The sequence below is a fragment of the Protomyctophum bolini genome, assembly GCF_963924005.1.
Source record: "Protomyctophum bolini genome assembly, chromosome: 16".
In the NCBI taxonomy this organism is placed as follows: Eukaryota; Metazoa; Chordata; class Actinopteri; order Myctophiformes; family Myctophidae; genus Protomyctophum; species Protomyctophum bolini.
In genome coordinates, this window is record NC_137877.1 from 21,844,957 (window position 1) to 21,861,166 (window position 16,210).

The following is a 16,210-nucleotide window of genomic DNA, read 5'->3' on the forward strand; positions in this document are numbered from 1 at the left end:
CATTAATGAGAACTGCAGCGTTTTAATCGACTTCCTCGTTAGCATCGTTTTCAAAATGGCATGCTTGGTCGCCTGTACCCCCCTAGCCCCCCCCCCCCCCCCTACAGGTGGAGAGGCACACGCCGCTAGATGAAGTACTCCTTCTTGCTCTCGTCCATGGAGTCCTGGAGGGCGGGGTCGCCGCGGAGTGCCGCGTCGGCCGTTTCGGCGAACTCCGTGCCCTTGGCCTCGTTGGTGTGGTAGCTGCCCTTGTGCCGGTACATGTAGCGAATCAGCACCACGGCCAGGCAGATAAGCACCAGGACCACGGCGGCGATGACAGCTGGGGAATGGAGACAAATGAAGGCGTTACTGCTGCAAAGACCCGGGTCACATACTGGCGCTGTGTGACACTGTCTGTCTGCGTGCCAAAATGGATGCACGGACGTAGTTTGCACTTCACTAGAGGAAAAACTTTTGTCACATACCAAGAAGAGCAGTTCTTTATGTCCTGTTGGGTAGAAACCTCATGTGTCCAAAACTGTTACTGTTCAGGATTCAAATTCAAAAATAGCAAAAGCAGCAGATCTACAAGATGCTTTTGTGTGCTGCTGTAGTATGGAGATAAGAGGTTTCTGCCCGACTGCTCTCAGATGGAAACCTTGTATGTTCCAAATGGTTACTTTTCACGAAATGGACAAAATGAACCTGTTCCGATGGATCTCTAATGTAGTTATTTATTCACAAGCTCTTGTTAATACTTTTCATTGGTTAAATATTTATAAAACCCACTGACACACTTTGACTTTCACTTTAAAAATCCAGCTTGTAGTTCAGCTAGTTTTGAATATATATTTATAGGATCGATATTGTTTTCTGTAGGCACTACTGAAGGCATAAACAGTATATGCACGATGTAGTAAGCGTTGCCGAGCCATGATGCCCATAGGGCAGGAGTTAGTGGTGCACGGAGGTCCCGTGGGTTGTCCCGTGGGGTGGGCGGACGGGCCAAGATTTTCAGCGCAGTTGCGCACACACAGAATTATAGGATCTACAAGCTCAACGCGTCGCCTGAGCTTGTAGAGCGGCTATTTTGGGTGTGGTACCGCCGCCATGCAACGAAGTCGAAGTATAGGCACAATCGAAACAAAAATTAGAACATGCAGAGATTCATTCATTTCGAGTGGAGAGCACACTGCATGCTGATGCTGAGTGAAGTGAACCGTTCCGAAACAGATAGGCGGCAGCCTATGTCATGTCACGTATGTGTATACGTTTTATATGCTCATCCGAGGGACCGTGTCTCTCTCTCTCTCTCTCTCTAGCAATTGCGCATGCGATGCGAAACGTATTAATAGTGTTTCTTTGTTTTTGCGGGCTGCGGGGCAGGCGGGTTGTTGATTAATATATTGTTTTGCGGGGCAGGTTGGCTCCTGTGGCGGGACGGGACGGCGGGTTATGCAAAAAAGCCGGCCCGCACAACACTAGCAGGAGTCTACCCCCAATCCAACACTTGATGCTGAGTGCCAAGCAGGGGGGGCATTGGGTCCCATTTTTATGGTCTTTGGTATGACCCGGCCGGGGATCGAACCCCGACTAGACTGTGCCGATAAAAAATGATGTCTGTCGAGGGGACCCACTCCAGGGGGGGACCTGCGTGTAGTGTGCCTACAGTCTAAGCACTGAGCGTCTGAATACAAAGCGAGCGATACAACGGTCTGCGCGAATCAGTGGCGCGTTTTTGTGGGCGTTTGCATTGACCAGACTCAATCGGGGGGGACACTGTGTCATTACAATAAACAGGGCCAGGCGCGGACACTCTAACCACAAGGCCACTGAGCTGGTTTATACGCACGATGGCATGTGGTGTAAACATGGGAAATGTTCCTGTCAGTTAAAAATACTGCACAGTGCTTGACCTCTTGTTCATTTCTCTAGCTTATATGACGCGCAAAGCTTCGAGATGACTTCGTTCCAGATCATAAAATAACTCATTTCAAGCCATCAACAATTCTGAGCTCATCACTGAAGGGAAAAAAAATATATAGGCTATATTACATTCCATTTCATGCCAAATAATGTGAACAAAGACGCCACAAGCTAGCAGTGTTTGTGACTGTGTCAATGGGAGTTTGTAAGACCATCAGCAGACACACGAAGGCCAATATTTATGAATATAAAATAGTAAAACAAATAGCATTGGCTGGGGTGTACAGAAACATCTGTATAGGCCTTCTGTGTGTTCTTCCTCTCCGGGAGGACTGGCTTATTTCAGAATGGCTTCAAAAAAAGCTTTGTTCCGACACATTTAACAGACAGGCACTGTTGCCTTTCTGCAAAAGAAACGCGTCTTTGATTTCCTCCTCTTTTTTTTTTACTGAAGTGCGGCTGATAACTGCTGCTGGTTGGTGGATACATTCCTTCTCCATATTGACATAAATGAGGTTTGCAGAAGGAGAGGGGATGGGGGACGGGGGGTGTTTGAATGTTACAGCATGGTTTTGAACTCACCTCCCAGAATGGCATCAAAGTATCCATCGTCCATGTCATAATCTGTTGGGACAAGACAAGCGGGCATAAGAGGGTGTACTTTAGACATGATCATATTTATTTGGCTGCCAACCCCCCCCCCCCATCTCAAAGATATTTTGTGCCAGGTACGTGCAGAAGCAAACGATTTGAGTTAAAGACATATCATTATAATGATGATTATTTTATATATACAGTATATATAAACACTTGGGCAATGTATTCACATACATTTTGTCGCTTGTGTTATTTTCTTTAAAAATGTTGACATTTTTCTACAGGGTTTGTGTTTAAAGACAGCCGTCCGCGTGTGAGGACACATTCTCTATGGCGTCAGGGGACAAAATGCTCATTACACAAAAGTGATTAAAGGTAATCATGAATTATTGCGCAGGCAACAGCTGTCCGCCTCGACTTGACTTTCTCTGAAGGACGGCAGAGGTTGGAAGCTAACCAAGTACATTTAAGCATTTCTGTTGTTGTTTTTCCGATTACTATATACTTTGTACTCCATTACATCTCAGAGGTAAATATTGTACTTTTTTTACTTCGAGTTGCAAGTTACTTTTCTGATAATATTATTACAAAACATGCATTAACCACTTAAGCCTTATTTTACAGTTAGGCTAAAACAGCCGATCTACAAGATCACAACGTTCAGGCAGTGGTCGAAAAGTACTTTGAGTAAAAGTTTGAGGTATTTGTACTTTACTTCAAATATTGTACTTTTACTCCACTGCATTTATTTGAAAACTTTAGTTGCTAGTTACTTTGTAGACTTGGATTATTATACAAAACGTACATTAACCACTAATGAAGGGCTAACAGGGATTGATCTCGTTGCCATGGACAAAAGCTTTAAGAGGAGGAGGGATAAGGTGGGGGGGGACGGGGGGACGGACAAAAAGAATAAAGCAAAGAGAGAAAAAAGGCATTGTTAATGTAGACTCCGGTGTGTGCAATTAAAAGGCAGGCTCATTAATGCCTAATCACCCGAAACATCTAAGGTGCTCGCCCACTCATTAAAACCGCATTGTTTACGATGTGCAACACATTCTGTGCAATTAAAGGAGAATTACATGACTCGTTCATTTGGGATGAGGGAGTTCGGGGGGTGGGGTGGGGCGGGGGGGGGGAGGACAGCTATATGAACGCAGACGAGTTGTGGTAACGGTTGAGTAAAGTGAACGGTATAGGCCTAATTTATGCTCCATCACATGTTGAAAATAGCCAACCTACAAAGCTTGCAAAATTGGTTGCATCCGGTGTTGCTATAGTATGTCCGCTTATTGTAAGCGACTTTGGGCTTGTTTTTCTGTCGAGTCTGGTTTCTTGTTTGTCCATGAACTCTCAACTCTCAGATTTGTGCAAGGGACCCACATCATACTGTACAAGATCTGTGCATTTAAAATGTTTCACGAAATACTGTTTTACAAATTTGTACATCAGATTTTTTGGAAAATATCATAATTATCTATATAGTTTCAATATATAGATATTCCACTGTTACAGTCTTAGCTTACGCATGTTTCATGATAACTACTTTTTATGTATGTGATTTATTGCCATGCTTTTTGTTCTTGTTTAATGTAAACTGCTCTGGATTAAGAGCGTCTACTAAATGCCTAAATTGTCTAATTTTCCACTGGTGCATAATGATGAAATGCTTTGTATGTCTTAGTGCGAAGCAGTGTTGCCAGATTTAGCAACATAAATAAGCAACCAGGCCTATGAAAATAATTCCTGAAAAAAGCGACTATATGGGCCACATGGCATGAGCACTTTAAACTTATAATTATGATATATCTATCTGATAGGTTAGGTTAGCATAGATGCCTGACAAAGCCGGCTGCACCACGAAGGATTTGAGCCCACAACATGATGGTGGCCAGGGACTTTAGCACAGTAAAAATATATTTTAACAACACACATCTGGCACAAAATCCTTTCTTTTTCCTTGACATGAAAATGTTTGAGAACCTTAAACAACATTAGGAAACCACAACTCGCAACTAAAGAATATTTATAAGCTACTTTACAGAAAACACAAGCCCAAAGTCGCTTATAATAAGCAGACTTCAACAACACTGGTGCTAAGGTAACTCAGGTCGCTCCACAGCTCAATCGTCATTAGCATTTGCTACAGGCTAGTTTCTCCAGTAGGAGCGCGTTCATTCACAGACCCTTCATTATTTCCGCTTTTGCTTTTTAATTTTTTTTTTTACAGACATGATCAAAGAAAAGACATTAGGCGATGTCTATGGTCTGATGTTCTAGACCCTACATCTGTTTTTGGGCTAAAGTGATGTGCTGGCAATAATATAACAGTTCTTTGGTGCAGCTTCCTATTCAGATAGTAAAAAAAAGACCTCTAATTTCCTGTTGCCGGTGAAACAGCTCACACAGGAACCTTAGAATAAATGCATGACATGTTTGCAGAATACAAATATCTGCCTCTTCTGAGGTGATGAAAATAAATAAAAAGAAAGCGCGTCTATAACCCGTAGTGAGCTTGTACAGTACATATAGGCTCTTTTTGGTTCACAACATGATTCCCGTGAAGACTGAGAATGTTAATCCATAGGTGTCAACTTACCAACAGGAGCTATTGTGGCTGCTTCACTGAGACCTGTGGATGTACAAAACACATGGCTTAGTCAAATGGGCAGAGAAGAAAAATCATTCTTTTCCAGTAGTGGAAAAAATATATTTTTTTTTACTTAAGCCATTTAGGACACCTAGAATCCTAAATCCTGACCTACGTTTTCTGTTGCTTGCAACAACAACCCCAAGAGGGGTTCCCGTCCAGAAGGGTTAAAACACCAAAAGGGGTTCCCGTCTTGAATGGGTATCAATGCTGCAATGTAGAAATACACTTTTACAAGTCAAAAATAATTTGAGTAAAGATGACATTTTCAAACATTTTCAAATTTGTATTTTTTTAATAGCAGATTTTGGCATCAAAATAGATTTAAAGTAGGAAAAGTAAAAGTACTGAGTCATTATGCATAATCTCCACATTTTAAAGCTGCACAACAATACAGCCTGTCATGTAGGCTACGTTTCCTCTTCTACCCTGAATTTGAGCCCGGTTTCCTGTTTCAAGCGCTGACATTTTTATCATTGAGCTAATAGAGCCGGCCCCCTTGCTCAGGGGACATTGAATCTTGACCATGAGGTCAAACTTCTTTTGTCATATCCTGTGTCTAGGTGAGACATGACCTTTGACGAAAATGTCTCAAAGAGCAGGGAGACTCAACCACCCCAATTGTATTGTAAATGATATTGTATTGTATTAACATAACCTACCAGATTGTATAAATTATATTGTATTATTACACAGCTTGGTTGAATGCTTAATTCCGATTGGTCAATGGCTTAATTCAGCAGTGTGTTATTTCTTGATAACAGACCGCTCCGCTCTATAACAGACTGCTAAAGGCTCAGAGCACCTGCTTGTTCTGTTAGGATGTTTTTGAAACATTGCTCTCTCTATAACAGACTGCTAAAGGCTCAGAGCACCTGCTTGTTCTGTTAGGATGTTTTTGAAACATTGCTCTCAAGAATGTTTCTGAAAACATTTGAAATGAGAAATAGACGATGCAGTACCCAGAAATTGATTGCATTTGATCAACACTCAGTTCCTTGTTTCAGAGGCGACTCGTTGTGCTCTGCGGGGCCAACTTGGAATACTTTCACTACCGTAAGCTAGGAAATACTTTGTTTTGTTGTCACTTTTGGGTCAATTTATTAATTTGTGTATTAAGTAGCTGTGTAATAAGTGGGATAATGTATGGCTATAGGTGGTCATTGTTGATAAATTACCCTGTCCACCTAGCCATACAGATTGGATAACATTTTATTCATAAAAAGGTTACATAGTGCTGCTTTAACTAATTGTGTTTTTACCCCATAAATTAACGCTATACTTTCACACATCAAAAGTAGCAGATCCGTGAGATAGTTTTGACCTTTTAGGACTTGTACATTTTTCTATATTTGAATTTGAATCCTGAAAAGTAACAGTTTTGTACAGTTTTCCACCCGACAGAGACGATATTATCTGCCCTGTGTTACGTGAGGACAAGATTCAACAACATTGTCAGTGCTTCAGATCATGATCCAAAAAGGCGATGTTTGACGATTGTTTTTGCACACAGCGTGCAGTATTGATTTGTTGAGGGCAAATTCTTATTGACATTGAATAGAGTGTAGATTAGAGCAGTAGGTAGGAAGCCAAGGTCAGAGAGAGAAGACATCTATATGTGCACCTCGGGAATTGGATTCAAAGCGGGCCCCTTGTGACTCACAAGGAGCATGTGGTTGGTGCACCAATCGACTGCATGGTCAGCCCACCCACTCAATGAATGTTCAGATCCTCAAGCTGTCTCAAGGCCCAGCACATATGTATTATGCAGGAGGTCAAGATTCAGTTATACCACCAGGCCAGACCAAACATTTACCCCATGAGGCTTGAGCAAGAACCTTTATCTGGGTGGTCAGGCTTCTGCCTTGAACGGGTGGATTGAGACAGAGAGAGAGTGTGAGAGAGAGAGGCGAGAGAGAGAGAGAGAGAGAGAGAGAGAGAGAGAGAGAGAGAGAGAGAGAGAGAGAGAGAGAGAGAGAGAAATATCTCCCAGTAATCCAATAAATGCAATTTATAAGCCAGTACAGAAGTTCACAGTCACCTTTCCGGGGAAAGAAATCTGCTCCGGGCAAAGATTTATCATACATGATGCAGATCAATAGTTTAAGCTTCTCATTCCAAGCCAGCAAATTTCTGAGATTTATTTTTATCAAAAGAATATCTACAATTCACAGGAGGAAAGACAATTTCTACTCTAGTCTAGTAGCATGCATTATACCACTTGGATCATGTGAACCCCAGGCTCCCTCCCGCATTCGGGAAAACAAAACACCTTGGCCAAAGAAGCAGATGTTGGGCTGCTCATGGGCTTCGGGCAGGGCTGCACCGCTGCATATGGTCCTACCTCAATCTGGGCAGTGGAGAGTATATCAAGCGAGTAGAAAGAGAGAGAGTACCAAATCCCACATAAATTTGCCAAGCAAACACGAGGGGCCTGTCTCGCCTGAAGGTGTCTCCTCGTTAGCCTCGTTAGCGAAATCTCGCCTTTTTTTTCCATGACATGGAGAGTGGGACATCTGCTCAGCTCCGCTGGGGACCAGGGACCAGTAAAAGCCACTTCTAAGGGCAGATTCCTCTTCCTGTCACCAGAACCCCCAGAGGGACCGACACGCAGGCATGCTCAAAGGGCCGGGGAGGTTAAAGGAGAGAACTATTGGACGCCACAGAGAATTAGAGGCACCACAATGGACTCCCCGACTCTTTTCTTTGGCTCTCACACATTTTGCAGACAAGTCGGCAGAATGGCTTTGCCCTGGGAGCGACGCGCGGCGCTTTCATCGTGTTCCCAGAAGTGGCGTTAATCTTGCCCAAAGCCGGGGTTCTGAAGCAGGGACTGGTAAGTGTCTCTTGGTAGGAGAGGCGGTGGAAACTGGAAGACAAATTAATTCCACCCTGTAGCACTGTGGCTGACACTGTGCTGATATGATATTCTCAAGGAATAAATATATGCTAAAGCCTGGCTGTAATTCAACTCGTGACTTTGTCACCGACTAGCCTACACATTAAAACATGGAGGTGATCATTTAGCCGAGAGAGTGACTCTTATGGGTCCGTCTTTACACTCTTGGGGTTAAATTAACACTATGGATTTAGCTAAGAGGGAAAATAAATAACACTCATTGCATGTAGAGATTGGGGCTGCCAGAATGTTATCACACGGTGCAGATAGACTTATAGTTCTTACAGATCTTTTCTTTCTTTTTTCTCCCTCGCAGCGCTACGTTTGCCACAGTTGTCCACTAGTCAATTTCCCTCTCAGAGTGAACTGGGGGATGAGTTGTGCATTCAATGGAGTCAGCATCAGCAACCGTGACGAAAACATCCCTTGGACTCGGCTGTGCGGGGGGTGTGTGTGTGTGTGTGTGTGTGTGTGTGTGTGTTCAAGATGAACAAAGAACTAGAATCGATCGCCATCATGTCTTTTTTATCAGTTCAGGCTTGGTGTTAGAAGTTTGCTGTTGACTTTTAATGGTATAGGAGCTAGCAGTGTTTTAATGTGGTGCTGGCACCGCACTGAATCAATTCAATGGCAAATGGCTGAATGGGATTAGGTATTTAAGGCCGTAGCCAGTGTACTCACCGGCAGGGCGATTCTGAGCGGCACTCACAGCCAGCACAGGACAGAGCTCTGTCGCCATGACATTTAGATTTATGTGAATGTGACTATAAAAGCCTGCACAGAGTCAATGCTGCATTAAAATTCCAAGTAGTCCACAGGTGGACTGTTGAATAATGTAATATATTAAAGAAAAAAAAAACTCAACATCTGAGAGTGGGGGGTGAGAGACACTTCAGACACTGTCATCGTGTGGCGATGATGCCAGACACAATTCTCCCATTTCCATCCAGCAGCAGCTCATCTGTGTCTCTCTAAACTGAGTGAAAATACCCGCTGACCGCCTGCATGGCTAACGCCTCAGTTAAGCTCCGTTGCACGGCAGTGTCACGTGCCAAAATTAGCCAACCTACAAGCTCACAACGCGGCACACACGCAATGCGCTGTGAGCTTGTGGCATCATTTCGGCGTGGCGACGCCGTCGTATGACGGAAGTATCTATCAACTCACCACCTCTACCATCCCAGTGCTATACTGTACCTACTGTATCATACCACCCACATTTAGAACAAACATGTTAAACATATTACTCTGCCACCAAAATGTGGAATGCCCTGACAGACACCATCCATTAAAGTATGATTGTGTAACACTGGTTTCTTTCAATACTGGCCCATAGTGTTTGTATTTGTTGATGACAAGTATTGTTGTGTACGCCATTTGTTATGCCATGTTGATGAATTGAATACATGAGACCACAGCTACAATGGAAACTGTCCCCTGCACTATTTTTGTGCTATACTTTTATAAAAATCAGACCTGTCTGAAGTGAGTGGTACCCCTGTTGGTACCACACGCACGCACGCACACACACACACGCACGCACGCACGCACGCACGCGCGCTTTAGATGTTTATCCTTTTAGCATAATTGTTGACTGTACTGTACCTCGTGCTGTTTACATTTCTGACTATAAAGTATTCAATCAATCAATAGCATCGTACGTATGTATGCATTTAGCAGACGCTCTTATCCAGAGTGACAAGGTAAACACATGGAATGGAGAGAGACAGTGTAGTGGTTAATTAGCATAAACCCAACAATTACCCCATGAGCAAACTTGGCAGACGCTGGCCACTGGCCAGCAAAAACAACCCCTTTAACTCTACATCCATTATTTATCCATCACATTACTGTCCAATGTCCATTATTGATACCCTTCTCAGACATGGATGCTGGTCTTTTATTATTAAAAACACGTAAAAAACACTCATACAGACATTCCTATGAAATAAAAGGAAAGCTTTTAGATTGAAATGTATCGATACACAACCTCCTCCCCGCCTCTACACCATACACCAATAGCTTTGTCGAAAATAGCAGATCACACTGAGTTGCATAGCACTGCAGTGTGCTTGTAGATCTGCTATTATTGTGCGCTTATTATGTTCCACAAACATTAACCTATTATGACATGTCATGCCCAGAAGTGCCCAGAGGCATGCTCGGGTTCATGTTGTTAAAGGCGTGCGTCAAAGAGGTCAGCCACAAATCAGCGGTGAATTCTGAACTTCTGAATTTTGTTCAATGTTTTTTTTATATGGCAGGTTTACTAATTAATAGCTATCAAGTTCATTAATAGTTTACTATTGATGAGCTCAGTACTAAATCATTCAAAAGTCCTAATGCCTGATCTTCATGAATAAACAATTCACTTTATTTACACTACAAAAGCAATGATGCTTTGGAGAGTTACTCTTGTCAGTTTTCTTACTCTGTCCCCCTCAATATCTCCGCTTCCTCTCCAAGCATAGTCTCTGTCGGGTGGAAACCTCATATGTCCAAAACTGTTACTTTTCAGGATTCAAATCCAAAAATGGCCAAAGTAGCAGCTCGACAAGCTCAAAACTCGCCGCTTCGCTCTGCGTTTCAAACTTGCAGATCTGCTACTTTTTCATACTTTTGTGTGACGCTGTTAGTATGACTAAGTAGGGTGTTAATCTACGAAAAAACTAAAAAGTTAGAATATGGAGATAAGAGGTTTCTGCTCGACAGCAACGATACTTGACTGTGTTTTTTTCTTCTTCTTTTAAAACATTGATCTATAATTCATAGGCATTCGTCTCTCGTCACACCACAGGTAGGCCTACTAAATAAATCCCTTTGACTCCATCATCCATCTTACTTGTAATTTTTACGTCAAAATATAATTTCTTATTGTTCTTACGGATACTGAGCAACAAAGGCACCGCTTTGAGAGACAGACGATTCATCGGAGTCATCAAAGTCATCTTTAAATGAGCCGCTCAATAAGTGGCTACAAAATACATTGAACCTCTTCGCAGTGTGGCCCTTAAGTAGTGTTGCCATGTCTGTATACTGTATTATAAGCGACTCTGGGTTTTTCTTTAAAGTTACTTGTAAAGATTGTTAGGGTTTGCATTTGGTTTCGGGGTTTGTATTTTTTCGGTCTTGTTTCTAAAGTGTAGTTGCTTATTTGTGGGCTCGTTTCCTAAATGATGTTTAAACCAGTGGTAATCCTCAAACATTATCATGTCAAGGACCACCCAAATTGTTTTTGGTGCCAGGGACCCCCATAAAATATTTTTTCCACAAAATCTAGATCAAGATCTACAAGCTCACAACGTATAGCATCACGACGCATTGTGGAGCATGTAGATCCGATATTTTCACTACTTTTGCTTGACATAGAAAAATAAGGGCATTAAGTGATGGGAAAAACACATGAAATGTTGCAATATGGAGATATGAGGTTTCGGCCCGACAGCATGAGACTGACAACAACAGACAAACAAAGTAGTTTCCAAAATTGTTCTGTTTTGAAAAATAATAATAATAGAAAAAAATAAACATTGGATCCTTTCCATGTAATGAAACAAACTGATAGTTTGAGTTCCCTGGCTATATCCAACAGACCATGTAATTGTCATTGGGTTCGTGCCACATGCCACTCCCCCACACCACCCTCTCTCCCTGCTGTGCTATCAAAGAGCACAAATTACTACTTTTTTCCCCCCAACATGAATGTCTGTTTGTGCTGACTGTGGCATCCTTTCCTCCTACTCCAAACTACACAATTACAATCCCAGTGCTACCTGCAACCCAAGTTTGTTAAGTCAGTTACTGTATATTGTTAATACAACTAACACAACTGTTGGTCTACCTGCTCCTTGACAAATGCATGATGTTTGAAGTTGGGATTATATAGGATGTATGATCAAAATTAATTGATATCAAAATGTATGTATAAGAATTATACATTTTATACTAATTTATTTATATTCAATCGAGCAACACAGTCAAAGCAGACATGATCATGATCCCAGAAGTGTTTTAAAATTGAAATGCCCTTTGACCTGTGTCCATCATACTGGTACTCATACACATGACCTTTGACCTGTGTCCATCATACTGGTACTCATACACATGACCTTTGACCTGTGTCCATCATACTGGTACTCATACACATGACCTTTGACCTGTGTCCATCATACTGGTACTCATACACATGACCTTTGACCTGTGTCCATCATACTGGTACTCATACACATGACCTTTGACCTGTGTCCATCATACTGGTACTCATACACATGACCTTTGACCTGTGTCCATCATACTGGTACTCATACACATGACCTTTGACCTGTGTCCATCATACTGGTACTCATACACATGACCTTTGACCTGTGTCCATCATACTGGTACTCATACACATGACCTTTGACCTGTGTCCATCATACTGGTACTCATACACATGACCTTTGACCTGTGTCCATCATACTGGTACTCATACACATGCAGGACCAAAGATCTTCTTTCCGGTTTCTTTCCCAGTTTTTAAATCCAGTAAAATATAGCATATATAATACACAAACTAATAGCATATATGGACTGTGAAGTACGGTCCAGTAGGGCTGCAGAAGTTAACCACAACAAATGCATTTACACTACACAGCCAGTGTGCAGTGTATAGGCAGCTCTGACCAAGTTCATTAGCTTAAATACCACTTCGTAATGACTTCATTACATGCCTCCTCCGTCCCTGTTAGTGGTTTGTGCAATCTACGCATGCAGGGCTGTTGCTCGGGGAGAGCTAGAGCAGCAGGAAACGAGCAAAGCAAACTAAACTGGTCTTTTGGGGGGTGAGCATAGCGGTCATGCATGCATGTTTCATGAGGGTGCCAATGGGCCAGGCGCCAACGCAGTGATGCTGATATGTTACATCAGCACTGATACAGGTTGATCATCATCTACTGAAAGGTTAAACTAAATGATCGCCTGAGGGATGCCGAATGGCCTCAGATTTTAATAAAGTTCCCTCGCTCTCTCTCCCCTCACACACTTGTACACACACTATACTGTATCGGCACACACTATATCTGAAAATGGCCTGCCAGGCATAACTAATCAACCCATTTTAATGAGCTATTTCAGACACTGATGATCGGGAAGGGGAGGGGGAGGGGGAGGGAGGGGGGTGCTCAATATTGCAATCTCTTCAATAGCAATATATGCTTTGATGAAATGCAAGCGATTCCTCCGTCAAAATCATAATGCTTGCCAGGGCAATTTGGCAGTATGATAACATTGCAGTTAGTAATAGTAATAACATTGTTATTAAGGGGGTCTTGAGGATTGCGGCGAGCAGGCTGTTGCCACAGCGTCATACTGTACCAATGACACATTTTGGCTCATCTTGTTGTGAAGGCAGCAGTGGAGCTTTGCCACTAAGAGATTTGCCAGTACAATCATTCTCAACCGTTTGGAGCCGAGCATCCACACATCTGCTGAAGCTATAGATGAAGCCATGGTGTGTCAGTTAAAACATGTCATTAAAAATGCACGCTGATGAAATGTATTTAATAAATAAACTACATGTCAGAATTTTTACCAGATGATGCTGATGGAAAGATGGAATGGGTGCATCAGCTGACCAGTATGTGTCACAGGAAGATGTACTGTCACTGTACTGTCAAATCAAATTGTGGTCATCAAACATTTTCACCATACACGATTTGCGTTGATAAAATATTTCACATTTTTCGAGATTTCTTTTTTTACACTACAAATATTTTCAAATGTATAGCCGCAATGTACAGTATTCTACAGGGCCAAAGTGAACAGCTATATGATGATATATTAATTAACTAATTTGAATGGGAACCCTCATGGAACCCTGGACCCCACCACTGGATTCAAATTGGGAATCTTGCTCAAGGACACTTCGACATACTCACCCGCCGTACTCAAATATGAAGCCTAAGGCTATACTACATTTCAGCCCATTGCAGAATTTAAAATATGGTATTTCTGTTCTTTGCTACAGTAAACCTCCACGGGTTTTACCAGTACTGGTGTCAAACAGTGTATTATCATGGCCTCCTATCATCCATGTGAAAAGTGGATTGTATTTATTTCTTGCTAGTGGCATGATTGTGTGAAAGATGCTATCAAAAAATTGGTCCTTGATGAAATTCTTGGGTTTGTTTGGAAAAAAAATATGTGTTCCCCTTCTCATGTGGAAACTTAGATAAATGCCTGGGTCCCAGGGTGCTCTGTGTTGTATGTGTAGAAATGAGCTAACCAGGTGGAACACTGGCTCCTGCACACCTAAGTGCCACACTTGTCCCTGATTGCCTTTCCGTTTCCAGTGTTATTTTCTGCTCTCCTTGCTACATCCTAACCTATCTTCCTGAGGTTGGTGCAAACATCTCAGTTGTAGAGGTATTTTGAAGCAACATAAACCCTATTTTATACTTCCAAGAATCTAATCAGAAAATGTGAAAATAGCCAATCTATACAAGAAGGCACACAGAGAGTAAGGAGAATAACAGTAAACAAAACTAAACTAAACTACAAAGTCAAAGAAATAAATAAGATATCTATATACAGTATACATAGCATAGACCAGCAAGTACAGTATGTGCATAAAGTTAGATGTTAGAAATAAATGTAACTAATATACTATATGTATATATACTAATATATACACACTTACACAGTGATATTAGTCTGGCATGGCCAGACTAATATCACTGCATATTAGTCTGGAACTTCGGTGTGGAAGATTTATTTCCAAGGGGCGGTTAGTGGTTACAAACAGATTCCAACGTCACAGCAAACAAGTCTCACTTTGAATAGTGGGCTCTGATTGGTCACCCACAAGTTAACTCTGGGGTGAGCTAAATGTAATTCAAGCTGAGGTGTGCCAGACCCAATCTGCCCATTGCATTTTCTTTTACTGTGGCAGATTTCTCTGTCCAGGCTAGTACAGTATGTCAAATAAAAAAATCCTGGGAGCAGATAAACAGTGTGCGGACATCGCTTCCTTTTCATTGTACGTATATTTTTGACCAGCACCTGTGGAATTTCTGGAGATGTACGTGTACGTGCTTCCTTTTGGATCCTATCTCTGTACAGTATGTCACCCTGTGTTCAAGCTCACATGATGAGCTTGGTTGAAACTTGAAAGTGAAGGAAATTAATATGGTTGAAATATTGAGTGCTCAAAACATTGCTGTGTTTGTTTAGCCTGGCATGGCCAGACTAAGTCCACTGTGCAGATATTAGTTTGGAATCTCTGTGTGGAACGAGCATTAAAATCCAATCACAACGGAGCGGCGCCATACTAATCTAAGGTTGTCTTTTTCTTTTCTTTTTTTGCAGTGGAGCAGCATGCTATTTGTAAGCTCCCCGGCTGCTCAAATAAGCTGAGCCAAAGGCTTCATATATTGGAAATGACGCATGCATAATTCTTCATTTATTCTGTTTAACTGTTCACTGTTGACTATGATGACATGGCCAAAAATGGGGACACCGGTTGAAAATGTTTTAATAAAGTACTCTTCAGTGTTGTCCTCGTAGTCTGGGCAATGCCACAGAAACAATGACAACAAACAGCCAGCCAGAGATAGGACAGTCTACTGGTTAATGATCCAATCTGTGCTACCAGCTGCTCTACAATTCAATCCTCTCGGAACCTCCTCTAACTCGTCTTCCACTCAGAAGTGTTTACTGTAATTGATATTCAGGATTTTACTGTGTCGTTGTGTCTGCATCAATATGAAGATGATATTGTTGCAGTCAGGTGGAAACCTTGCATGTCCACTGTTCCTTAAAAAACGAGGAAAAAAAACGAAGAAAAACAAACTATTACTATTAATTAATTATTACTCCTGTTGTAACTTTGCTACACTGGCTGCCTGTCTGTCACTCATTTTACTGATGGCCTGGCCCTTAATTACTTTTTTGAGTTACAGTATAAACCACTCATGAGGCTGAGTGTGTGTGTGTGTGTGTGTGTGTGTGTGTGTGTGTGTGTGTGTGTGTGTGTGTGTGTGTCACTGTGTGTGTGTGTGTGTGTGTGTGTGTGTGTGTGTGTGTGTGTGTGTGCGTGCGCGCGCGCTCGCTCATGTGTGCGTGCATTATTTTTATGTTTTTGTCACAATACTAAGCCAATAATTTGATCACTGGTGGAG

The 16,210-nt window shown here is 42.1% G+C and overlaps 1 protein-coding gene across 1 annotated transcript in view; it reads right to left on the bottom strand.

Moving 5' to 3' along the window:
* The window catches only part of LOC308330810 (glycophorin-C-like), a 54,035-nt gene that overhangs the window by 14,956 nt on the left and 22,869 nt on the right, over positions 1–16,210 (bottom strand). The window contains exons 3-5 of the mRNA XM_080785868.1: positions 5,105–5,137; positions 2,491–2,532; positions 106–322 (exon numbers count right to left, since the gene is read on the bottom strand). Coding sequence (XP_080641994.1) covers positions 126–322; positions 2,491–2,532; positions 5,105–5,137 — 272 coding nt within the window. The 3' untranslated portion in view covers positions 106–125. The remainder of the gene's footprint in view (positions 1–105; positions 323–2,490; positions 2,533–5,104; positions 5,138–16,210) is intronic.